Here is a 26,972-nt window from a genome sequence, read left to right on the forward strand (position 1 = left end):
CTTTTAAGAAGAGGTCTGGGAGAACTCAAGACATGTTAATGGTGATGGATGTAAAACCATGCACTTATAATTGAAGGGGGAGTGAGTGGGCCTGGAAGGCTGGGAGTCCTGATAGTAAGACTCACGTTTCTCCTGGACATACAGGAAGCCCTCCATAGTCCACTGGCCTGGAGGTTTATAGTCCTGATCTGCTGACCTTATCCTCTTCATCAGCTTCTCCACTTCCTGTTTGGTGCTCACAAAGTTGTTTCGTGTCTTCATGGAAAAAGCAGGATTATGTTAACTTCATAATAACAGCATACTCCTAAATACTGGCATTTTTACATGCAGTTTCATATTTCAAAAATATATTGTTCCAGTATTATAAAATAAATGCACCTGAGGTGGGCTAAAATTAGAACCACCACTCAGGTGTAAATCTCTATTCTCGTGGAGTCAAAAATGTCAACATGGGGCTGTTTCATATCACAAAGTAGAGTGCTGAGACAGCCTCACCTTCACCAGTTCCTATTTGTGCTCCCTTCATCTGAAGGCATGGAGAGAGGGTTATGGAGTCGAAATTGTCTGACATTTTGGGTCAGAGAGAAATTTGGACCCCCAGACTAAAAGCATTGAGGTCATAGTGATGGAAGCAGGGGGCATAGTGGCAGCAGCAGCAGTTTTACTCCCAACTCTTTAAGTGTTTTCTGACACTGTATCATTAAATGGCCCGAGGTAACTGCCAGTGACGCCACGCTGAAAATATCGATCGACTTTACAATCGCACAGCTATCCATTTGTGAAAACTCAGCTTCTCATATTAAGGTATGATAAGCTGCAGAATGTGATTTCGGGGCTGGCTGCCTTTGTTTACAACCCGTGAGGTGTTGAGACTTACGTTCTGTAGGTTGAACTGAAGCTGCTGTTTGTATGGCTCAAATTCATGGGCCAGCTCATATCCTTCGTGGTAGAATGTAAACAAACCCTGAAGAAAGGCCAGGAGCTGAAGAGGAATAACGTTCAAATGGTGATTTGTTGAGTTATTAAACATTCTAGAGTTTGAACAGAAAAACAGAAGATCCCAGAGCACAAAAATAATTCATTTTCATTTCTCATCAATAAAACAAGAGAAAAAAAGAGAATTTAAAGGTTTCAACAACGCCTTAAATCATTATACTGCTATGTAAACGCTATTTTAATGTGTTAAAAGTTAAAGAAAACATTTATTTTTTATAATTTATCAGTAAATTAGGTTAAATCTAGGATTCTTATGTTGATGTACTCACTACACAAGATGATGGCAGGATGCAGCACATATTCAGACAGTTTTCGCTCTTTATAGCTCACAGATATGGATCTTATATTCAGAGCAACAAACAAACAAACACCTTGACTGCCGTAGAATTATAAAGAATCAGTCGTGCAGCTTGAGGAAAAACTGATCTCATTCCTGGAATTGAGGACCCCACAAACACAGAGCTGCACTCAGTCAAATCCTCAGACACAACCACTGATTTGATTTCTGGGCTGAGGCTTGTTATATCAAATGTTCAAGGATGAACCACCTTATCTGAGCCCAGATTCATCACAGGCAAGGTTGAGCCTTGTCATTTTTCCCACCACTACCTGTGGCCTGAAGATTTGCATTTCTGGCCTGAGTTGTTGGTACGTTGCCAGAGGAGGAAAACACTTTGCTCTCATCTCACATTCTCAGACATTTACTACCAAGAGAATTTAATGTTTTCTGCTCATTTCTGCACTGAACATATTCCACACATTTGTAAGGTAAGGACTTTTACAAGGCCTTTGATCAGCACTTGTATGAGCAAATATTTGATCACACTGTAACCCTTGCATGCCTCTTGTGGATGGAATGTACTAAAGAAAATTTGTGGTGAGGATGATAAATGTGTGAAATATACAAGTAAATATATACTGCCCTCATTAAAGAAGGCAGAAAAACACCCACTTCAAATAAAAGTAAGTTCTAAGATCCAGTGCCACTTAAAACTAAAGCTAAATACTAAAAAGACAACATAGTTGTTCAGTCTTTTTTGATTTACTACCTGACCACAGAAATATATAAAAATGAAACTTCTCTCACCGGTTCAACAAACTCAAATTTCTTCTTTTCTTGCACTTCTTGTATTTTGAAAACATACTCAAGTGACGCATCATAAAAGAGTTGTCTCTCCTTATCAATCTGCATGTCAGCCTGAGAATGAACAAACAAACCAGGGTTAGTGCCATGACAAAGACACGGGTCAACCTGGGCGAGTTAATGTTTACATCACGACATGGAAAGGGTGCATGCTTAGAGAAGTAAGGATCAGAGAACAGTGCAAACACACAATAACTTTATTTTTCAGAAGACTCTCAGCATACCGTAAAAAAACGAGGAAATTTGCTTTGGTTTTACCTCCTGCAGATATGCCTCCTTCTTTTTGGATGACAGGTTGAGGTGTCTCTCAAGTGTGGAGTAGTATTTCTCTGTTTCCTTATCAAATTTCTTCTTCCCCTCCTAAGACACATACAAGGCTTAAGAATTAGTCTCTTATCCCTGATCTGAGGTGAGAGACTGAATCTCCACTAGGTGGAGGTCTAACTACATTTCCAAGTGCTTTTTGACACTTCTTATTTTAAATTCTGTCAATAGATCATGGTAGGTCGTAAAAGTGGCATTAGACATGTGTAATGACAAGCCAACTATGGCGGCATGACTGTGCATTACCAATAGGGCTTCAGTGAAATATGCACAGTTACTTTCATGGTGTCCCAGCTGGGGACATAAGTTCAAAGAAAAATATGTAACACTGTAAATCACAAATAGCATAATGCATCTGGCACAGTCACAGACAGGACTGGCTGGATGCTGTTTGCATTCTCCTTTCTTGATATGCTCTACTATCCACCTGCAGGGATAAGTCAAGCTCAACAGTCAGGATTCGGAAAGTGATTCAGAAGACTTTGAAAAAGGCACAGGAAATGGGCTTTCCATGCCAGATTCTCATCTATACAGCATACGGACTTAGAGATTGAGCATTCCGGCAAGAAAAAAAAAGATCCAATTTTTAGGCTTTAATCAAACTCTGCCCAAGCAGAGAGAACCTGACTGGGTGAGGGTATTCAAGTGTCTCATCTGCAAGTCTGACCTCTAAACCGAGCTTTGCCTACTTAATGCCCATCTCACTATGCATACATGTTTAGTAGAGCCAGACGACAGACAAACTGTGGGGGGCTGGGGAAAGTGTGAGGAAAGGGCCACTGTAACTAGATCTTGCTTGTTTGTTTTCATTCCCATGGCCCTGAAATTTAGCAAGTCTAATCTACCAGCTACTGATATGGCCTAGAACAGCGTTTTGTTGCAACAACTCCCACAGCAGTTAGACGCAGGAATTCACCACAAAACACAGTCGATGTAACTATCACATGCTACGGCACAAAAATCAATAGATAATTTAATGTAGAAGCATCTTGTTTCTATTTATCTTATGATGTCCGATCCATAAATATATTTTCAAGAGTGAGAGAAAATAAAATCAATTCTGTAAACACCTTCTTTTCTGTAACACAGACAAAAATAAACAGGTGGGCAGCAAAATAAGCATACGATTAAAAATGACAACATTCTGATCAGAAACCAATTTCCCAACAGGATTTTTTGTTATTACCAAAGAACAAAGGGGAGCTGACTGTACGATCTGCCATTGTGAGGGCTGGAGATGCGACATTATTTTGTAAGATTGTACACAACCAAAGCTCTCGGGAAAATACAAACACACAGAGACACACACTCTAGCATTCACACTGAATTAAGAGCTTTAGGTTTAGTTGAGCCCTACGGTCACAGCAGGAGTGTCCCAGCACTGCTGACCAGCATGAGCATGCTAGAAAACTCCTAACAAATGTCTGTACGTCTGGAGCAACTCTTTCACACTTACAAAGAGCAGGCAGTGACTCAGTGTTGCAGTGAAACTGTAAGGCAGAGTCAGCCTGATTAAGTCACCCAAGTGCAATGCTTTATTTTGATCCTAGCAGGACGTGTATAAACTGGCAGAGCTGTAATGATACCCTAGCAGAACACCAGGTGTTGATGGCTTGCTCATGTGCAGAGTGCACCTCCCCCCTAACCCTATGCTTGAGCAATCAGAGTAAAATATAAGAAAATAAGATTGCAAGAACTTTATAGAAAATTGGCGTAGTGTAAGGAAGAGGCTTTGAAGCACACAATACGTAGACAGAATAAATTAATGTGGATGGATATAGACCCTGAAGTACACATTAGGTGGGTGTTTTTGACACAAACTAATGTCAGTGCTGAAGAGTGATCAGCTAACTGTAAAGAATGAACAACGTCATAGCACTTTCCAACACTCTGTGGTGCACAAAACACACATAAACCTAGCACTTGGGAGATTTCCTCATCCGATTGCTTTGTTCGCACTCATGAATAAATCAGATGCAACAGGAGAATATTCGGATGCAGATTGCTTTGTAGTGCAGTTTCTAACTGGTGAAGACTTATATTGCTGTTAACAGTGCTTTGATGGCAGCTTTAGTACGAGTTACTTTGCTAATTGCTAATTTGAAGACTATAGAAAAATGATAAGAAAAAAAATGAAGGCAGCTTTTCTTCCGGACATCATCTGTAGGTTTTCTAAGGACATGATGCTAAGAACTGACATGGAACACTGCAGGAAGAATATTTGGATACTGGATGTACATCGCCAGTTTTGACACTGGCCTCAAGGAGTCTCAGGGCCATCATTGCTGAACCTCCAATCACCATGGCAACAGATGTAAGCTGCAGGGAAGCTTGAAAGTGTGCATGTATATATATAGAAAAAGATATCACACACTTTTATTTTACACTTCCTAATTTTTGTTCAGCACCAAATGCAAACATCATTGACTAGTCAGGCATCACATGAAGCATATTTCATCACATTTCCATTTTAAATGCATTATCTGAGCAATGACTTGAAAGGGAGAACTCTGTAACCCATTTCTTTGAGCTCATTAGAGATAGCTAATTGGAGTATGGGTCCTGAGTGGCGATTAAATACCAATAGCTGCTCTATTTTGATGCTTCACCACACATGAGCTGGTCTTAGATGAACAAGGGCGACAGAGGGAACACAGGGCTTTAGTCGGAATTCTGCAGCTTTGCTGAAAAGCCAAAAATGTCTCCCGACTTACCTAAAATCCCACTTCCTGAAGAGACATCACAGACAGCAAGAAGTTGTCCAATTAACAAGAATTATAAACACTTCCAGCTTCTGAAGAGTTAAAAAAGATGAGTGTGTGAAGTAAAACTGCAAAAAGACTAAAAATTTACATTTATATTGCTGTGAGATGGGAATTTAAAATTTTTTATAATAAATATACAACACAAGAGGATAGAAATATTTCTAGTGTGTTTGATCTGCAACTGATTGTTAAGGTCCCAGTAAGGCCGTACAAAGAAGAGGCTGCTATCTTCTTAAAAATCAATCTTTCAAAGCCTCTTTACTATTATGGTGTGAAAAAAGCCTTTTGACAAGTTCTGCTTGAAAATAGGTCTATACTGTATCCTTAAGGGATGCCTTTGGCTTCTTCCTGTCAAGCTCAGCCTATACATTCCTCTCACTATCTAACCTTGAGATAACAAGAGGGGAAAAAAGAGGGAATTTGAAACTTCTTGGTAATATGACAGATTTGTTTATTGTTTTGTACTGCATCACAAATAGGTGCCAATCATAGCAAGTTCACTCAGAACACCCAAATTTATTCAATATCAAAATCAAGGCAGACTTTTGGATCCAGATTTTATAATGAGGGCCAGGAAGTTTGTTTTTTTATGCTTTTCATTTCAGTGTCTGTTTTAAAGGCTATTCAATCCAATTTTGAAGGTTAAAGATTGCCTTATTTCTTAAACTTTAACTTCGGCCCAGCTGTGAGTTTATTTTATCAAGATTGTTTTCACAGCAATTTGGCTTTATCAAACCTAAAGGCAATGAGGATAGTCAGATAAAGTCCATTACCTCGAGAGACGGAATGGAAACAAAGGCAGCCTGTCCAATATTCAGAGTCGCTCTCAGCTCCGAAAAAAGAATACAAGGAAATACAAAAGGACCAGAGGCCAATGTGTTGGTTCATCCTTCAAAATGATTCCATGAAGTCCCTGTGTGGATATTGTCAGTTTGATAGAATACAAACAGAAGGTTACTAATTGTCACTAATGCAGATAGAAACTATCTAGTAGCTAAATCTGAACAAACGCAACTCTTCTCCAGTGAGATTATTGCTTTTGTGCATTCTCCCTGACAAAGTAATAAACTTAACTAAACTGGAATTAAGGGTAGGAGGGATTAGTTATCCATAAGAACACAACATCAGTTTTGTAGCTAAGGGGAGAATACAATAACAAATATACATAACAGTATATAATGAGTAATTCTGAAGGTTTATGTTAAAAGAAGAGGGGATGCTCCCAGTCCCACTTCAGATGTGCTGCTGCCATCAAACTGAAGATGAGCTAATATTTTTCATTAGATAGTAAAATGTCTCACTTTCAACAACTGATGTTTCGTATATATGTTGTAAATAAAATATCTAAGCGAGGCTTATAAGCTGATCTGCTAATGGGACCTCGCCACTCCTATGTCTTAGCAACGTTTTTAGTAGGTTTAATAATGATAAATAGAGGTCATATTTGAGAGTTATACTATATATTATCCTATTATGTCAAAATAACAGCAGGGCAACAACAAAAGTTATCGAGCTCATTGTTGATGCCGAGACAACATTGCTATCTTGTGTGGTATCGGTAGATTTTTAATACATTTCTAATTATTTAAAGATGCATTTTTCTGCAAGACATAACTTGTCATTGTCATTCTAAAAAAATGTTGCTTGAAAAATACCAAATAAAAGTGTTCATTTAAAGCAGAGCATGCCATGTACCTTGAAGAAGGCTGGAGGAGATCCTCATCAGCCTCCAGAGTTTTGCAAACTGGTAACAAAATATAAACTCATGAAAATTGTGGCCGAATAAAAATGAAAAGGAGAAACTTTATAGAGCTGTGTTTGGAACTCTATTTAAAGAAAATAGATAGAAGAATGGGTGTGATACACGTCTTAGTCTGCTGTTTTTGCACTAATATGAATATTTTTACTGCAAAGTAATAAAAATATTAATGTCCATGTAACTAAAAATGTTTGTGTGTAGCAAGCAGCTTTACTTCACAGTGTCTTGGTTAATTTATTTTTGGGATTTCATTGCATGAAGGCAAACGTCATGTGTGCCTTTGGAGACCATAACTAGCCAAGAATCATATGAGGTCTGATGAGCCTTTGTGCAAATTTTCAGTGGCCATCTGACTCCCATCTGGGTCTGTTTGCGATAATTCTTAACACTAATCTAGAGTTGGTCCCCTATAGTGTCCCTAATGTTGAAGAAGATCCTTCTTCAAGAAGATTTTAGACAGGATGAATGATAGCCAGTTAGCCACCCCCTGGTTCTTTCTCGAGAAAGTGTCCCTGGGGTCTATTTAAATTTCTAGGCTGTAAAGGCTCTCTGACTCACTGAGTGGCTGACAAAGTAAATAGATAAATACACGAATAGTATGGACTAAAAACAGCCAGTCTATGGATATAATTTAGGAATTTAATGGATGAACACAGGAAAATGATAAACAATTGAAAGCTGACAACAGTACAAATAAACTGAAATGAAAACACACTTTCACTTCTCATTCCACTTCTGAAAGTACTAGTTCTTTGCCTGGGAGGTTATCGACTTTCAGATAACAGAAAATATCTTTCTGAAACTGAAAAAAGGAAGTGAAACATTGATTTCAGGCCTACATCCCAGTTTGGCAGCCGGCACATATGTGTCCGAGTGAAAATACATGTGTTTGCGTTCTCATGGTGTTCTAATGTGTGTTTGTTGTAGACTTTGCAAAGTTTGACGTGCTGTACAACAAAACATTTGGTCCGACCCTGTGTGAAGCAGACTGTGCCTAATATGTCCTATAGAGCTACAGTCAATCTGCTGGTGCGTCACGGCCATGCAAGTGTTGTGCTTGTGCCTAAGAAGTTGATACACTGGTACGTAGCCTCAGTGGGATTCCTCCCAACATGCCCATATTAGGCAAGATCTCCCAGTTTGTCCATCTGATGTTCTCAGACATCATGAAGTGCGGTAACTGGAAGGGTCAGACAGCCTACAGATCTCTCCAGATTCTCGGAATTGTGGAAAGTTGCTCAGCCACTCGTGATGTCTGCCTTTTATCTCACTCTAGTTGGGCTAATGTTTAGCAGAGGATAGGCTGTAAAATGACAGAGCCATTAAGAGGAAGTGGTCAGAGGAAATAATAGGTAGTGGGAGTGATGGGGCTGTGGCTTTTAAGAAACCATTTTATAAACATAGTCAGAGCAATAACACTGAGCATGTTGATGTAGTGGAGCGGAAGAAAGAAATGGCAACAAAATGTGCTAATTCATTATAGTAGATATATGTGATGGTTCATGCATGAAGCAACAGCGGTTATTTCATCTGACCAGAAAAGGAAAGTGATCATGTTAACACCTGAGCACGGAGAAGAAAAAGAGTTCTGTTGTGTTTCTGGTTGGCTTGTGAACTACAGCATGATGACTATTTTTAATGACCAGTGGCTCTCAAGCCATGTGAAATAAATCAAAACTAGGGAGAGTGACTTTGAGGCTGAGAAGTCCATCACAGCGGTAAGGGCTATGTAAAGATGTGCAAATGATTCATAGTACACTGCCAAGTTAGCAGTGGAGTCACAAACTCAGTGGGAGAGCTGTGAGAAAGGCTTGAGTTCTACCAGCCAGCTCATGTGTGATCTCACCAAGGGAGTGACCACAAACAAACTGCTGTTCTTTCATATGATGCCTTTGCGTTGGCCAAAAATGAAAGCATGGCTCGTAGCAACAAACCCACACTGTTCTACTCCAGCCTTAACAACATGTCCTATGTGAAACCAGGATGCTTAAAGCAACACTGTGCAGAACCCCAACTGATATCAGCCCTTTATATCCAATAAGTTAAAGAAGACTGCACTAAATGTAACAGGATTACAGTAATCTGATTACAAAAAATAGTAAATGCATTGTATCAATCTTGCTGCAGAGGTGTCTTTGAAGAAAGAGCATAGTATAAAGGTGAAGTTTTACAGTCTTTGAACAGGGTAAAAATCAAACTGAAATAGAGTCACACTTTACTTAGTGTTGTTTTCAAAATCTTACGCTTTTAATTTGGATTAAATCATTTTTCAAGATAACACACAGACCCCAAATGAGAAAAAAAAGATCATCCAAGATGGTTAAATGTTTAATTCATTATGCCACCTTTAATTAACTAAACATAAACTACCTTAGAGATCTAAAAGTTCTTCATATCTTTTAATATCAAAATCACAAACAGATGTCTTTGTCTATACCCCCCGCTACTCTGATTAATTATAAGAAGGCCTCTTCTTTTGGCAGTGTCACGCTTTTGCTTTTAATTAATGATTTACATACTTTATGAGAGAAGAAAGGGGTGATGGGAACAGAGGAGGGTGTCAGACCACACACAATCTTCAGCGCTGTTCAGCTGCTAATTGCACATGTAGGCGGTCTCTTACCTTTGCAGCACCGATTTGCTCCTTCCGAAATTTTTCCAAGGGAGTAATCAAGACATCATCTGCATTCTGAATCTGAATTGGAAATGAAAGAAAAACAGAAAGACAGATGTCAGCCTGACTGTATTATGTTATCTGAGTCACTGTAACCCTCTGTATGACTATTATAAATAACTATTAGAAAGAAAAATATAACAAAAACCTAATCTAGTATTCATTCAGTTGTATTACAAATGTGTCACACTGGAAATTATGACTGAGAGTCTCCCAGCTAAAGTCAAATTGGCTGATAGGCAGAGAGATGCAATGGGTCCAAAAAGATATGGAGGATAGGGCAATCACATTCATTAGCATCTCTTAAACCAGTGACAATTACCAATATGTTACTACGAGAGACTAAAATGAGTACAGCAGAGATAAGAGATAGAGCACTCAACAGTGATCTTGCTAGGCAGAAGAAAATGGATTATTTTTATGTGAGCAGTGAAGCACCAGCATTGTCAAACCTTGCTGAAATATGACACAGAACTGCAGATGAGGCAGCTTTACAAGTGCAGCCTGTGATGCATTTAAATTTTTGAGGTAGTGTATCTCTCAACATCTCTCTATATGACCTCTCAACGGTCACAACTGGAGTAAAAGGTCTCTCCGGGAGCCTCTGCCTTTTTATTCCAGATAGAAACTGATGGGTTGAGGTATATTGTGCCAATTATAGTCCATGCTCAATCCTTGCGGGTGAGTGGTTCAAAAAGGTGCCATTAAGGTGCTTCTGAATTTCCTGTGGAGGAGCTCTCATCCATCGGGGTCAGATGACATCAGACTGGTGGAGCCACTCTACAGGAGGTTCTGTCACAAATGACATGGCTCTTAGGTTGATTTAAGGAGTGATTCAGTGTGGTGAGCATATGTGATAAACTATGAGCCAAGCTCTAATAGATCTATGATACTGGTGCTCATTTTGTAGTGTTAGCTTAAATAAGCTATCAGTTCATCGGCCACTGCCATCAGTTCCTCTAAACACACCCTTCTTCATGACAGAGTTTTTGTTTGGAACCATTATTTAAAATGCATTTCAATCTTAAAAACCCTATCACAAATCAACTGAGTGACTTCAATAGGAAGCAAAAATCTCTCTGAGCCTGCATTGTTTTCCTGCTCCTTCTCTATGCAGTGATGAGACATTATGTAAGCTTGTATTATATATATGTAGCTTGGTTGTAATAATGTAAGATAATTACATCATATTTCATATTTTTGGTCTACCAGAAATAGATGTTTCACACAAAAAAACACAATATTTGAATGGCTGCACTGTATCATCTTTCCAGATATTTGCAGTCATCACAATCGCCTATTTACATGTCCCTATGAGACAAACCAATGAGTCACAACACTATGGTCATTCACAGATCAATGAATAACATTGATTAGGTTGTATCAGTGACAGTGGTCTCTGATATATGAGACATGTAGTGAACATTTGGTACTTGTGGGTGTAGTAGAAATGGGTACGTGAGTCAAACTGTTATTGCTAGAACAGCAGGAGCATCTCCAAAATGTGAAGGACAAAGAGTGAACTGGCAGTGGGGAGCAGGTTGATGTGCTGTAACAAGTCTGATACGTGGCAGCTTCAGCTCACAACCTGCAGGACTTAAAGGCTCTGCTGCTATGTGCGAGACAGGCCGCAGGGCACACTCAGAGTTAGTTGTTCAGCGAGCTGAATCTTGTTGGTGAAAATAGTTTTTTACTACTCCCTCTGTCAGGGATTATTGTGACGCTGCAGAGTTAATTTGGGGCCAAAAATCTAAACTGTAAAATGTTTGTGGAGTGGATAGTTGCTCTATAGTGAGTAGTAAGCTAAGATTTCAGAATTTAGTAGCAGAGGAAACTCTGGATAACATTTAGTCAAACATTTATTAAAGACAGAGAGTTTGCACAGCAGTAAAATAAAAATGAGCACATTTTATCCCTTTTTTGATATTATCAGTCCTAAACATATATAGACAGACAGCTGGATAGACAGACAGACAGATAGATTACACAACCCTGTAGAAAAGAGTGTTAATTGGAACTTAAAACTGTAAAGTCTAAGCTTTAACACATAGATTGACACTCTACTCTCAACTCCCAACTCCTACTATTTAAGAATTACAATTTGGGAATAGAGCAGTATTTTCATCAGTACGAGATGATACATTCAGTATCACTGAAGAGAATGTGTAATGCACATGTGCCATGCCCAACTAAAAGGTTTTAAGTAAAAATGATTAGAGGTCAAGTTTAAACCGGAATCTGTAACCTTTGTGAATAATCAGCTGCTTGTTAGAACTCTGAATGCAGAAACTGCTCCATAACCACTCCCAACCTTTGGTAGTGTCCATCTTTAAATTGGATTTAGAAGTATGAACAAAAAGGTACTTCTGTAAGATGAATCAAGGCAATTCGGTTATAAGTGACACTTAAACATTAGAAGAGTAGAGGACATTTGATGGTCATCAAATCTAGATGGTATAATCCTCCATTAATATATAAAAGCCATTATGTTATCTGCTGTGTCAACAGCAAGACTTATAACACTCATTGTGGTAATGTCATATCCTCTGTTTTATCTCCCATGCTTTTAGTTTAATTGAGCATTGTATCATCATGTTTTAGATGTAGATTTCTAATACCATTAGCTCTTTTCAATCTCATTTAAATGGACAGAACATTCGGTGTAAAACTCTCTTGGCTTCGGAGATTACAATCTAATATTTCTAAAGGATATATTGTTCATGTGAGTTGTTTCTGAAAGTTAGTGGTACCTAAGATCTGACTGGGTAAAACATTTGTATGTTTTGGGGCAAGGAACAGGCTGACCAGTATGCTCTGGATTCAGGGGATATCATTATCAATACTTCATTCAAATTGATTACAAGAAGGAGAAGAAACAATGCAGTACATAGGTAAATGATAATCAGCATGTCAAAATTGAAAATGCCCAAGATATTAGATTATGGATTTGCATTATGTTGATTCAGATATTTATACACGAAAGCAGCCAACTTATTTAAGACTCAATGGATTACTTTTGAGCTGGCATTGTGCCGAATGCCCTCAGCAACAGCCTCTCTCAACAGGATTAAATCCATATGAGCGAGCACAGTGTGATGCTTGAAAGGATGCAATAGCGCTAAGCAATTTCATTACCAGATAGGGAGAGGAATGTCAATGTGCCGCATTTCCCCTGCTCCAGGATTTCCCAGACCAAATATCAAGCAGATCAAAAGTGCTACTCTGAGGTTAATTTGCAGCGAGATCAGAATGCCACCAAGGCCAGATCAAATCAAATAGTGCAAAGTGTTCCAGCTGAAATTCACCCCTGTCAAATATTACTTAAGAGTTGGTTTAAATGTAAATATCCATTCTCGATAGTTTGTGAAAATGACTGACTTACTTGCAACATTTGTCTGTCTAGCTATAAAGAGTCCCTTATGGTAATAATAACAATTCTATTTGATTTGTTCTGGACACAAATATCCATTATGTTATCTTTCTAATCTGAGCATATTCTGTGAATAATGTCACATTCATTTCTTGGGATGTGTTTGTGTGTTTCTGTTCATACATGCCAGTGCTTTTAATCACTGAAGCATTAATCTGTGACCTTCTAATATAACTGGTTAGTAAAATTCTTTTGTCTTGACAGTGTCCTGACAATGAACAGCCAGGTTAACGCACGGAAAGTCCAGTTTCTTCATGGCAAATAAATAGAAGACTTTGGTACATGAATGTGCACACAAACTTACACACGAGTTTTTGCATTTTTGCTGGTTGAAGAGGCGTCATAGGAGCCAGCTCGGTCACTGTGCTGTTCTGCCGTTCAAATAAAAGAGCATATTTTTGTTTGTTGCTTTGTTGTTTTACCCGCACATACACTTTTCTTGCAAGCACGGCTCCAGGCAGAAAACAAAACCCTGAAAAAGGCACCTGGGCTTTGACAAGTAAATGTTTTATCGGCTTGTGCTTGCCAGTTCCAATCTGCCAAGTGTGATAATTTAGAAGATGCCTTTGACAGAAACAGGCCAGAATTTTAACACTTGGGGAGAAAACTATTGAGAAATGCCTAATTGGGATTTGTATCAACCACATATATGCTTTCAATATTGCATCATTTTCAATTTGTAGTGTAAAGGTGTATGATAAATTAAAAGAATTGTTTTTGCCAAGTATTGATTTGTTGCAGTGTCTGATGGTTTGCAGAAGTAGACACGATGAGGATAAAGGGATATAGATCTGTATAGTGACAATAGACTAACATTACACTAAGGAAAGAAATCTTGAATTTTTGAGTCGAATGTTTAACAAGCTTGTGTTCCATCTCAGATAAGTCTCATCTCAGATAACTATGAATAAAATACTACTATCAGTTTAATATAGAATAATCCCTGTAAGGCTGTCTTTACACTTTGGGATCATTAAGAAATTTCAAGTGGTAAATATAATTTTTTATTGATTGAACTATGCACCCTATAAGAGGCCTTTATTGCTGGAGATGATTACATTTTCCAGTTAGATTCTCTCATCAGTTTAGCTGTCATGTATGAATGATTAATGTAAACCTTTGGGGATCTAAATACAGCTGATTATTAATGTAAACTTGTGTTTCTTTAAGTGTGAAATCCAGCAGTAAGACGTCATCGAGTGTAATGAAGGAATGTTAAAAGGAGCCACTAGAGCAGCTTCAGAGTGAGTCAAATAACACAGAAGTGTTTTCTTCACATTAAAAACAGCGAAAGCCAGACGTCAGTACCCCTTTGTCTTGAGTTGTATCAAAGCTAGTTAAAGCCAGGAGCATCAAATGAAAACACTTAAGTCAATAACTACAGTAACAAAAGGATCAATGAAATGGAACTATCCCAGCTCATTAAAGTAGGTGTAAGCAAGGTCTCCAAGGCCTAATTAAGGTGTTTAATGCATAAAAACATTATTCCCCTGATCATAATGACAGAATAAAACATCCTATTTCATGCTGATGGTGTGGTGATGTAACTTTTATTAAAAAGGAGGCGTGCATAAACTGTGTGTTTCTGTCATTTCTGTTTGAAGTTTGCGTTATAATGAAGGTATGTGCATAGCAGGGGGTAAGAATCTCATTGCAGAGTTAAATCTCTTTCTGGTGCAGAACTGTCATCTGCAGCAAGCTGAGGAGTTGTCCTCCTCCAATTTTTATGAGCTCCGAAATGAAAACAAACCTTTTGGAGGCGGGGTAATAGAACAGTGTAAGAATAGATGTGACATGTTTGCCCTTCATATTTTACTGGAGAGTAAGCTGTTAAGTAAGGATGAGAAGAAGCTGCTGAGACTGAGACAGGAGCTGGTTTGTGTCTCCGAGGAGAATTTATCATTTGTTTTAAGTACAGTTTTGGCTGCCTGTGATACACTATGATGTTTGTTGATAGTAGAAATTTGCAGATGTTGTAGATCTATTTTCATCTCTAGGAATTTATGTTTCCCCAAATGGTGTGGAAAGCCCCACCCGGAAATGATAAAAAAGAACATTTCTAAGAAATGATCTTGACTCAAATTATAAATCAGATTTTTCAGTTTGCTGAAACGGTGACTCTTTCATTTACATTTGGACCTTTAACAGAAGGAAGACGTATTAATTGTAAAATGAGTTGTTAACATCTTGACAACACTGCTTTATAATCCTCAGCTTGTGCTTGCCAATGAAACAAAGCCATCTGTTCGATGATTTGATGTGGTAAAATAACAGTGGGCTGGATAATGACATCTGAGTACTTCAAAACTAGCATTATAAAATCACTCATAAAAATACTTTACTGTCAATCAGGTGTGAGAGTACATCAGTACAAAAGCACTGCTGTCCCCTCAGTGTAATCCTAATGTCCTCAGAACACATCCCAACAGCTGTTTCAGGTCATGTTCAGCTGGGCACAAAAAAGGCCCTCTGGCTTAACTAACTTTAGTAAGTAAAGTTGACAGCATCAGCACAATGTTTGCTTTCTAAAATGATAGATAGATCAGCATCCCTGACCTTCAACTCAAGGTTTACCAGGCTGAAAATGAAAATGCTTACCAGGGAGAGGTATTATTAGTATCCTTGTCTTCCTAACAGAGACAAGAAAAACAACTCTTCTTGTAACTGTCTATACGTCTGCTTTGCTCTTCACACTTTCCTGAAAAAAAGCTGTCTTTAAACTGTAAGAAAGTCCTTTCCATCAGATAAATATGTGACCTTTTTCTAAAGTGATGCAAAAAGACGACAAGAGCAGCATTAAGGATGGAATCGCTTTGAAAACAACTTTAAATCAAGGCTTGCTTACATAGAAAGTTTATTTTGGCAGGTTTAGAAAAGATGCTCTTGGATTTGAAATCCATGCTCAAAGCTGTGCAATGTACACCAACTGGCTGAGCCGACTTACAGAGCTTCTTCCTCCAGAGACAAAAGATGGAGCCTTTTTAGAAGGCATCCCCCTAGTAGGACCAATTAATCCCTATTTAAGGGATATACTTAAACATTTTCTTACATTGGACATCTTATAGAAATACAACTGCAAAAAAGTTGGGATGTTGTCTAAAACCTAGATTAAAGCAGGGTGCAGTTATTTTCTAATCTAATGAACAACATTAAATCCACAGATGAACATTGCTCCAGAACCTTTATGTACCTTTAAGTACTGATAGTGCCTTACCAGATGTGCACAGTGGCACTTCATTAGGCACTAATGCACACCCAAGCCATCAGAGATGCAGGCTTTTTAACCGACTGCTGATAGAAAGCCAGGCGGCCTCTTTCCTCTGTAGTCAAGAGGACACAATGCCCATTATCTCCATAAAGAATTTCAATTCATCAGACCACAGAGCAGTTTTCCATCTCAGCTCTGTTAATTCTAAATGAGCTTTAGTTGAATGAAGAAGGTGGCGTTTCTGGATCATGTTCACATAGTTCTTCGTCTTTGCATGACTGAGCTGTAACCTGCATGTGTGTAATTGCTAAACAATTTTTAGACACAGCTTTTCTTAGGTTTCAGAACCTCTTATGATCTTTACTTCTGAGAGACTCTAGCTCTCGAAGGTGCTCTTTTTATAACCAATCATGTCACTGACATATGGCCAGTTACCTAATTAGTTTAATTCTGTTCCTCTGGATGATCCGACCACTTTTGTTGCCCCATCCCAACCTTTTTTGTTGCTATCAAATCTTAGATGAGCAAAGATTTTTTAATGAAATAGTAAAATGTTCCAATTTTACCATTTGATATGTTTTATATGCTCTATTATGAATGAAATGTTATTTTATGAGATTTGCATATATTTGATAATAATGGCATTTTATTGATATTTTAAACCACATCCCAACATTTTTAGAACTGGGCTTGTAAATTGGACTTGATGGATGTGGTTGCTTCGTCACTTTTTCCTCTAAATAAACAAGTAGCTTGCAAAGTCAATGACTGTAGGCATGGATTATGAATCTGACAACAAAGTGTATCAACTTGGAGGAAGGTTTAGCATTCGGCTCTTTTTATTTCGCAGCTGAAACCCGAAGAGCTCTGTACCTAAATAAATGATTCACTGATAAACCTGGATATAATTTCATAAACATTTTCTTATTCATTTTCAGTTTAAGCCATGTATGACACACATAATTTACTGAGTAAAGTAAAGCAACCAAAGTTTATATTCAGGACACTGGTACATGTTTATGTGCTAACAAGAGTGCTCTTTGGATGTGGTTAATATTTTGACACTCTGTATATGTATCTGTGATTGAGATGAATAATAGTATAACCAATGGTATTTTGGCTCATGAGGTTTACTTTAGCTGTGGGGTTAGGGTTATGTTCTTTCCAAATACTTTTCAGACTTTCATTAAACAAGCCACCATGCATGTAGCTAAGAACAATGACTGTCTGTATTTCACAGTGTTGTTTCACGGTCAATGGGACATTCCTCAGTTCACAGGTCAGCACACAAGGTACTCTCAAAGCAGAGTTACTGTACTGTTAAATCCTGAGAACAGTACCAGGATACACTCTAAACCATTTGGTCTCAACTATATAAAAAATATAAAAAGCTACATTGGGATTTTTATTAAATTTTTTCCCTGCCCCTTTAGAAAGAACAACAGGAAAACTCAATCTTGGCTGCGCTGTAGCCATAAAAGGCTCCATCCCAGGGGGATATGATCATCACTCCAAAAGCCACAACATCAGGGCACTGCCCTCCACTGCTAAATGCCATCCACGCTCACTGGTGCTGAACCTTCTCAAACCATGCAGAACTTGAATCACTTTCACTCTTTTTATGCTGCTGAAAGGGTAATCTAAGAGGGAATTATAGTGGGAATTTTTTTGTAAAAGATAGAATTTGGAAGTTTTCAGGTGGAATAACACACTTGGGTAGTTGGCAAGCCAATCAGAAAGCACAAAGCAAAAAAGACTTCAGGCCTGGCTACCCACTAAGCCAATAGACAATCAGCATGGTTAGCCAAGTACACAGGCACAGGAGTGAAAATCAAGCTACTGACCCATCGTATACATACCATACCATAAATATATATATATTTTGGGGGGGAGTGTATTCTGAATGGCGCAAGGGAGAGGATGTGTGCTTCATAAAGAAGTTTGATTTCATCAGTGGTTTTAAATCCTGCTCCCTTAAGAATTAGGTTTTCGGTCATTGTTAATTTTCTTGAATATCTGACTTACTGTGCAGATAAAGGTTTTTTACCAATCTGACAGGAGTTGACTATTTCCAAATTCATCTACTTCTAAAAGGACATAATTAAAAGACAACTATAACAATCTTTTTTTTTTCCCAGAGCATTTTAAACTTTTATGACTTGACTTTACTGTTTGATGGATTAATTACACATCAATTGACATCACTAAATAGCTCTTTACAAAAATGATTTGTAGAACATGAAAATTATACTGTATGTAAACAATAATTAGTTCACTGAACCTGGATGGTTGTGTTGTTCATGGATTTGTAATTAAACAGCATAGAAAAAATCTGAGAACACAAACATGAGCAATACTTTTAGAATATGAATTAAGTAAATACTTTGGGTCTTTTTTATCCATATGGAACTACATTGATATTGCATGTCCAAACGCTACATGTAAATTGCAGCATAATGTAATGCTAACGGAACTTGAATACATCAAAAAAAGCTATTACATTGATTTACATTATTGTAGCCACGTACGTCTTCCAGCAAATCATTTATTACATGTTTTTATTGGTGAATCTGTAGTTTAATAAATGACATGTCCAGGTTGCAATGTCTGCTTATATAAACTGAGACTGGATGTGGTGATTTACCAGCTCTCAATTCTCCAGTGGAACCAGTTCTCACTTCCCATCCATATTACAGACGGCCATCTTCGCTTACAGCAGGGGGACAGAGCTCGGCTGTCCCTTTGGATAGAGTTGCTCACTTCTACTTTAATGGACGCTTAAACTGCTATAGTGGGAATAAGGTCAGTTAAATACAGCTTCCAATGCTGAAACTATGTTTACTTTGCCTTGACTTCATAAATGAGCATTTTTAATAATTTATCACATATCTCAATTTACGCCAAGGTGGCACTGCTGTGAAGGAAAGACCCAGTTTTGGAAAATGAAAACTAGAAAGATGCTTGGTGTTAGTTGCAGTCCTGGAAATGTGCCAAGTAATCCACACACTTAGAAGACACAGTCTTTTCTAAATAAATGAGCTTCAAAATGAGTGCAACACCTGCTGTAGCTTAATAAGCAATGTCAATGACAATTTTACACACCCAAGTCATGTGAGTCAGTAGCTGTGTGCAGTTCATTTGTAGCAAGAGCAAAGATAAAAGGATGCTTTCAGTTCAAAGTAACCATGACCACATTATAGTCTTCATGGAAAACTATTATAAAAAGTTTTTTTCATTTTATGAGGGATTTAAAAGATACAAAGTTGGAAAATTGGAAAATTACTGACACTTTTACCCCAGAGATTTAAAATGCATGCGAGACAAGAATAAGATATTCTTCCTGCATCACCTACATTACGATCAGAGTACAGAGATCACAGCCATGTATCTTGCATATTCCAGAGATCTGATGAGACGCAGACTGCTAGGTGAAGAGCAAAAAGATGATGCAAACAGGATGCTTTTCAAGCAAGTATAGAGGGATGAGGGGACAGAGAGCTATGAATAGAAATTTACTTTTTAAATCTTATCAAAGATGAATGAAACGCTACCTTCTGTAGGTTATATTATTCGTCATGGTTGCTTTGATTTATCTATTTTTTTTCCCCCTCATTACTTAGCAACCATGAATTTCGTTGTTTTGGTCTTCATTCTCGTGTGTGGCTTCACTGAATTTCTCTTCAGTTCTGGCTCTCCCTGCTTCTCGTCCTGACTCGTTTTATTTGTTGTACCATGACACAATGTAGAAATAAATAAACCAGCAGATGCATGCATTAATGTGCATCTGCCCCGTTTCTCTTGCTTATGCATATAAGTGCTGATAACACAGGAAACCACAGTAAAGCACCGTTACCTCTTTATGTCATTCACATTCGTGACTCCATACCCCCCAAACACACACACAAAACTAGGTGTGCCTAGATCTGCCCTCATTATCCATGAAAGCTATCAGATGAGTCATAACCATATGTGTTGTTTGAGGCAACAACAACAAACAATTATACAAATAGTTTGAAACTCCTTCATTCCTTGAGTAGAAGAGGAACTTCCAGAATGTGTACAAACTGCATTTTAGAGCAAAGCGGAAGCACCAACTCTAAAAGCGTGACGGAAATAAAGGCTCAGTTATCTATCCGTACTCTTCGTGCTTCCAAAAATTGTTTGAAAGTGACGTCTGCTCTGATGTGAAAATATTCAAATTACTTTCTTCTGGCGCGTGTCCTTTACAGGATGCTGCTATGAGCCATATTGAGATGTAATTAAACTACATATTTGACCGTTTCAGTTGGAGGGCTTGTTGATGTGACACTCAAGTTGAAAAAGAATTTTAAAAAAGGATTAAACGTTTCTTAATTGTTTTGTGCTTTTTAAAAAAATTAATCTGGACATTACTGGCAAGTCTTATAAGTGGCCACAAGTAAAGAGCTTCAGTGTGTTAATAAGTGTCTGTTGTAAATACCATAAGCTGTCTCTCACATACTCATCAGGGGACACCAATGGGTTTAGACTTGTTCTAACTCTTCAAAGGGCCTGAAAGAGAAGAGACCCTCTCACTATCCTCTACATAGAGGATATTGAGATTTTTTTAAAGAGAATTGATTGGTCAGTTGGTTGTGCTTTTACATGAATTGCTCTCATGTTACCTTTGTAAGTAACAACTCCTGCTTCATAATACAGCTACCCTCAAGGCTTATTATTGACATATTTGTGAATTACAGAATTGCAGCCTGTTGTTTTTGTCATTTATCCATGTTTCATACCTGCTTCGTCCTATTTAAGGTCGCATGGGAACAGAAGATTATCTCAACTACAACTGGGGGAGAGGTAGAGTACATCCTGGACAGGTCGCCAGTCCATCAGAGAGCCATTTGTTTGCTTGTTAAATACCATATGCAAAAATGAAAGTCTAGTTCATTATGCATACATTCTTAGCACAGATGCAGAAGAAATAAATGGCACAGTCTACAACTCGTTGATATTCTGCATATATATTTATGTATATCCAGCTCTGCATCATTTGCTAAATGACCCTGACATTGTAGTGACACAGGTGTTACAGACCAGGATATTGAATACTTTTCAAGGATCAGAGATTAAAAGGAAAAAAAAAGCGTCACAGGTGATATGAATTTATCAATGCCATCTTTCTGCTTGTAAAAAAAATTTGCATGACACGATATTCCTCAGAGCTACGCTGTCATTACAGTGGTGACCCTCATCTTCAAAGGGCAAGTCTTTCCATCATAAAATTGCACTTTGAATGTCAGGAGATGAATGCTTACATTGAGATGTCAACTATATGAGATGCCTGTGTTGAAGCAACTACAGCTGTAGTCTAGTTAAGTCAGTCTATACAATGCATAGTAAAGCAGAGGCAGAGTATAATTTTTTTCAGTGTTAGATTTACTTTACACTTCAGTGTTTATCCACAAATAACATCTTTTATATACCTAACATTACCCATTCTTCTGTAAAGGCTGTAAAGAGTCTGCTCCTTGTCAGAGCATGCTGTTCAAATAAAAATGTCTCTTGTAATTACAAAACGTCTGATTGCTAACCTGCAGCTGATCCCATTTGCACATCAGAGAACGTCAGATGCACACCTTAAACATGTGGACTAAACTAACTGCTGCATAGAGATTCCTTTCAGTATGACACTCTGAGATGTCTACAAATGAAATATTTATTTCGGACTCTGCACTAAAAGTCAAAAGTAGTTTCAAATTTCCAAAACTGTGATATAAAACGAGGACAAAAATGAAGAAAAGACAAGAGAAGAAAAGACAATGAAGAGGTCTATCAATGTGGTATAAGGCACTCCATATTCCATGCATAAATTCAGCTACTGCGACTTTGTATTTATTTATGGAGTTAGGATGTAGATCTAGTTTCATTCTATTTCCACTTCACTATTTTTTGGGTGAATAAGGCGACTGTAACTGGTGTTCTGACAAAGTGGTAGAATCCACACATCCCATCAGAACATCTGTTTGCTTTACAGACAAAAATGGAAGGATGGGAACCGGCAGGAAGTTATCATGAATATGGCAGAGAACACTCAATGTGGTCATTATCATAAAGTCAAGAGCCAGGACAGCTGGTGTCCTAAATTCATATCTCTTTTAAATATTATCATATAGGACGTATGTGTGGCGGTTGGGGTTGGGGGATTCCGCTACATTGTTGTACCCACTGGGACATATACCCCACCTCCATCACCCTTGGTCTTTAAGTCATGCCTGGTTTGTCTGCAGACATTCAGCCTTGTCGGAGGCTTGTTTTCCGACCTTTAGACCAACCAACCAGAGCTGTAAGTACCACATATTGTGGGACACGAAAAACAACATTCCGTGCCTTAAAATCAGCTGAGCTGAAAAATCCATCATAGAAAACGTGAAGGCCTAATTGGTTTGCCAAAGTTTCTCTGTTGCATTGCTGTTTTATTGTGATTACATTAAACTTTCTCATATCACCGGGTAGTGTTTATTATGTTACGCTCTATTTACTATTAATTATCTGAAACAGAAAGTAAGGAAATGAACTGAAAGAGAAAGGCCTCAAAGTAAAGGGATGTGAGTGCCTATGCTCATTGCTGTGTCCTCACAAGGTCGGTAAACAATCTTGTACACCTCATGCTTGTGACTTTTTTTTTTTTTTGGAAATTACATGGAAATAATCACGAGTATTTAGGCAAAAGCTAATGTCATTCCCTTCACCAACATTGTGCTTTTGTTTATGTTCTTGATTGGCTAGAATAATTTCCAAAAACGAAATCATGTTAACAGCTGCTAATATTTGGACTTTAGCACAACACAGTAGTTCTATTTACAGCATGCATATAAAGAGACTGGAGAAAAGTAAAGTAGATAATATTCAAAAGGTGCTTTTGTGAATTTATTTGTTGCTGCATATCAAGCTATAAATAGTTCTGCCAATCAGGGGACACAATAAAAGCTGCAACACTTTTTGTTGTGGTCTCCTTGTTTTGTTCTGTCACTAAAATAACTGCGTTCTTACCAGGCGTCTTCTTTCCTCTTCAACAGTGTTCAACAGCTGGGAGAATTCTTTAAATGACTGGGCTGGAACAAAAAGAAAGATCATATCAGAAACACCGTACTAAAGCAGAAATACTGATAATAATAGCCCTACATGTATGATGTACAACATCCACAATGTATTTCATCATTAAGCCTATAAACATGGTCTCTCTGGTCTTTAAAAGCTTTGTGTAAATGGACCAAAGTGTCGAAGATGATGCATGGGTCCCCATGCCAGGCTGTAGGGGCTGATAATGATGTTGCTGTGTTGGCAAGCAGAGCAGCTCGGCCACTGCTACATGGCTGGACATGGGGTGATACAGGGGCTGACCAAAAGAGGCCAAGTTGTATCTACATACATACAAATATAGATATGTATGAAAGAGACGATTTGATGTGGTGGAGATACGTTTACACCATCTGGGCTGTACTTGAGTATCCCATATTACATTCTGCGTGGCAAGAGGAATTTAGCATACAATACATCCTACCTTATCTGCTGCAGAATTGTGCCTCAATAGCTTCACAGCTTTATTAAATGCAAGGCCAGATACAATTTGGCCTCTTTTGGTCAGCCCCTGTATCACCCCATGTCCAGCCATTTAGCAGTGGCCGAGCTGCTCTGCTTGCCAACACGGCAACATCATTATCAGCCCCAACAGCCTGGCATGGGGACCCATGCATCATCTTCGACACTTTGGTCCATTTACACACCAAAGCTTTTAAAGACCAGAGAGCAATGATTTTGTGCCAGTGATCCTGCAAGCGGGCTGGCTTTCTATTAATGCTACCAGCTCCTTTATCAACAGTGCAAACCTCTTAGGGGGTAAAGGGCACAGCAGAATCTGCTGATGGGACAAGATTAGAAAGGAAATGGGAGTCAAAGTGGGTTACAGCTTGCATATAATTCAATGCTACATGAAGGAAAGGCAATAGAACCGATGAATCACTGAATGAAATGAAGAATGGATGAATAAGGTAGATAAGCTTGTCCAACAATAAGGACACTTCCTGTATAAGAAAAATGTTGTACACTTTTTTTGTCAATTCTGTGGGCTAAAGTGTTGCCTTATGGACTGATATTCAACTCTTTTGATCTCGATTTGTGCTCATCTGATTTGTACTGTTCAGAAATGCTGTGAACAGCTCTTTGAGACTGGAGAATTGACCTTCTGCGGGAAGAGACCTCAACTTTCCAAAAAATTTAAATTTCTATAACCACATCAATCTTTTGGTCCCATTGATTCCTAGATAACTGACATGGAATGTGAATGTCAGTGCTGTAAGTCATAGAGTGAAATCAATAAAAGGTCAGGTGAACCCGTCTGGCAGCACACACAAAAATCCAGTCTTACATGGAGAGGTTGGGAGCATCAAAGTGAAATGTGCCAATACTGCATCAAGATCATGTGTGGCATTCACTCAAGGGTCTAGCTATGTCAGTCAGGAAGCTCAGTTTCATTGATGACTAGATTGATTTCAACAGGCTGTTTCATTTTTTCCCCTCAAATAGTTATTGTGGCCTTTTCATTCTGAGTTGGTCAGTGAACACAGTGGTACAGCTGAGAGAGTAAGGAGAGATACTGGAACACTTAAATTTGTGGTCCAATTATATTGGAGTATATTCAGTGCTGTAGACAGAAGGCTTTAAATAACTTTGCATTTTCGATTCCATAAATTGCCCCTACCATACACCACTGCAATTTTAAATATTGCAATTGTGCCAATGGTTTGCATTACAAAGCAGATCTATCTGCAGGTGGGCAGCTAAAATATCCATTGTTCAGTCTGTGATCAACACATTCTTTAGAGGAGGCCTGGGAACAGGAGCATCATCTCAAATTAAAGTGTGCTTTATTCTTATGAGGCTTGGCTTTGGGTGTGGATTTTTCCATTAAGGATAATTAGTAACTGTGCCAATAGCCACCCTACAGTTACTGCAGCTTTGTGAAAAAAAAGGACTAGTCATTTAGTATTCTAATGAACATTACAGCCTTATGAAGAGGAGGTCGATATTCAGTCTACCCTCACAGATGGACAGTAATTCTGCAGTCTACAGCTCAGCACAGAGCAAAGGACTTAAGCTGGGGATAATGAGTACAGTGCTAAACAAGATGAGAAAGAAGAGGCCAGACTGGCAGTCCTGCCCATTAGAGCCAGTGCAGCCCTCTGCACAGCTGTTTTCATATCCCTTCTGGAGTCTACGAGGTTCGCACCTCCATTAATCTCTGACACTGATCACAGTTAGTTCCTTTGATCTCACATAGACTTGAGAAGATACACAGGAGGCATCATAAGCAAATCAGTAGCATGAATTAGAAATGTTTAGAACCAGCAAACTAGAAGATCTATAGGTCTATTCACAAGGTGAATTTGCAGAGTATGCTGAATTTTGTCTGAAAACAATGACTCTGATGAAGCTTTTTCTTTCATCATAAAAACTATGTTTGAAATAATTCAAACATAGTTAATATTTTGAAAACTCAAATCTTAGCTTCAGGACATTTACACTCATGGCTCAGGTGCAGGAGAGTGACTATCCATTTCTGGGCTTTTATACTCAGCGTGTCAGCGAGTGTGCAAGGCTCCGGCGCACTGCACATAACATATGTGACATCAGAGGGTATGCAGGCGATTGTGTTCCAGGCAATTTGCTCGACCATGAGGAATTTATTTGTCTGTAGATGTCCTCCACTTAAAACACGATGCTTCATTTGCAAACTAATACAAAGAGCACGTACGTTTCTGTGAGGTGCCATGCGCCCGCCTGCAACCACGCCTAACTGTCCTGTAATAACACAGCTGGCAGTTTGATCCCTGACCCCTTCACAGACTGCAGAGTCCTCAGGCAAGCCACTGCTCCCCAATTTGCTCCTGATGGCCAACAAGCATCTTAGAATGGCAGCTCTACCACTAATGGTGTGTTAATGTGTGTGCTAAAAGATGAATGAGAAACACTTTATAAAGTGCTTTGTAGAACCTTAGGGTTAAAATGAAATAATCACAGTAATTACATGCACCTCTCAATTGTGGGCACACAGCCACAACAACAAAAAAGGCTTTCATACAGTGAAGAAACTAAAATACATACATAAAATGTATACATATATGGTATCCTTTTGATTAATTAAATCTGGGTTCGTTAGTCAAAATAAAAACTAATAAGAAAAATCTGCTCTTAAATTTCAGTGATCACATGATCAGAATAAAAAGGAAAAAACGTTTCTGCTTTAAAAAAGGCTTATTGCTTACTGTTCCTGTGTGATGACAAAAAGCTGACAGAAATGCCACAGTCACTCACATAACATTTCCAGAGGCAAGGCAACTGCCATCGATCTGGAAATCCCTGTTTCAGTGGTTTAAAATGTCATCATAATGCTTAACAGTCATAAAACAGTCAACATGCTTCCAGAAATGGTGCGAAACTAAAACTTGTCAATGAGACAAGTTTATGAAGATTGAAGGGTCTGGGCTCAGGCCAAGAGGACACCAATACCGAAAAAAAGACACAAAAAGTAATACTATTATTTCATAGCCTTTCATAGATGAACCCCAGTATTCTGCCATAATGTACCAGGCACAGAGGAAACCAAAGTAGAGCTCCAGAAGAAAGTAACGTATACATTGATTTAGAG

At 38.4% G+C, this 26,972-nt stretch overlaps 1 protein-coding gene across 2 annotated transcripts in view; it reads right to left on the reverse strand.

Moving 5' to 3' along the window:
• Positions 1-26,972, reverse strand: part of LOC140313973 (rho GTPase-activating protein 42) — a 65,201-nt gene that overhangs the window by 11,394 nt on the left and 26,835 nt on the right. For both annotated transcript variants that reach the window (XM_072391974.1, XM_072391973.1), the window contains exons 3-8: positions 23,318-23,379; positions 9,612-9,683; positions 2,399-2,500; positions 2,084-2,194; positions 878-982; positions 126-255 (exon numbers count right to left, since the gene is read on the reverse strand). In XM_072391974.1, coding sequence (XP_072248075.1) covers positions 126-255; positions 878-982; positions 2,084-2,194; positions 2,399-2,500; positions 9,612-9,683; positions 23,318-23,379 — 582 coding nt within the window. The remainder of the gene's footprint in view (positions 1-125; positions 256-877; positions 983-2,083; positions 2,195-2,398; positions 2,501-9,611; positions 9,684-23,317; positions 23,380-26,972) is intronic.

This window comes from Leuresthes tenuis, unplaced genomic scaffold (genome assembly GCF_036924035.1).
Source record: "Leuresthes tenuis unplaced genomic scaffold, fLeuTen1.0.hap1 SCAF_9, whole genome shotgun sequence".
Classification (NCBI taxonomy): Eukaryota; Metazoa; Chordata; class Actinopteri; order Atheriniformes; family Atherinopsidae; genus Leuresthes; species Leuresthes tenuis.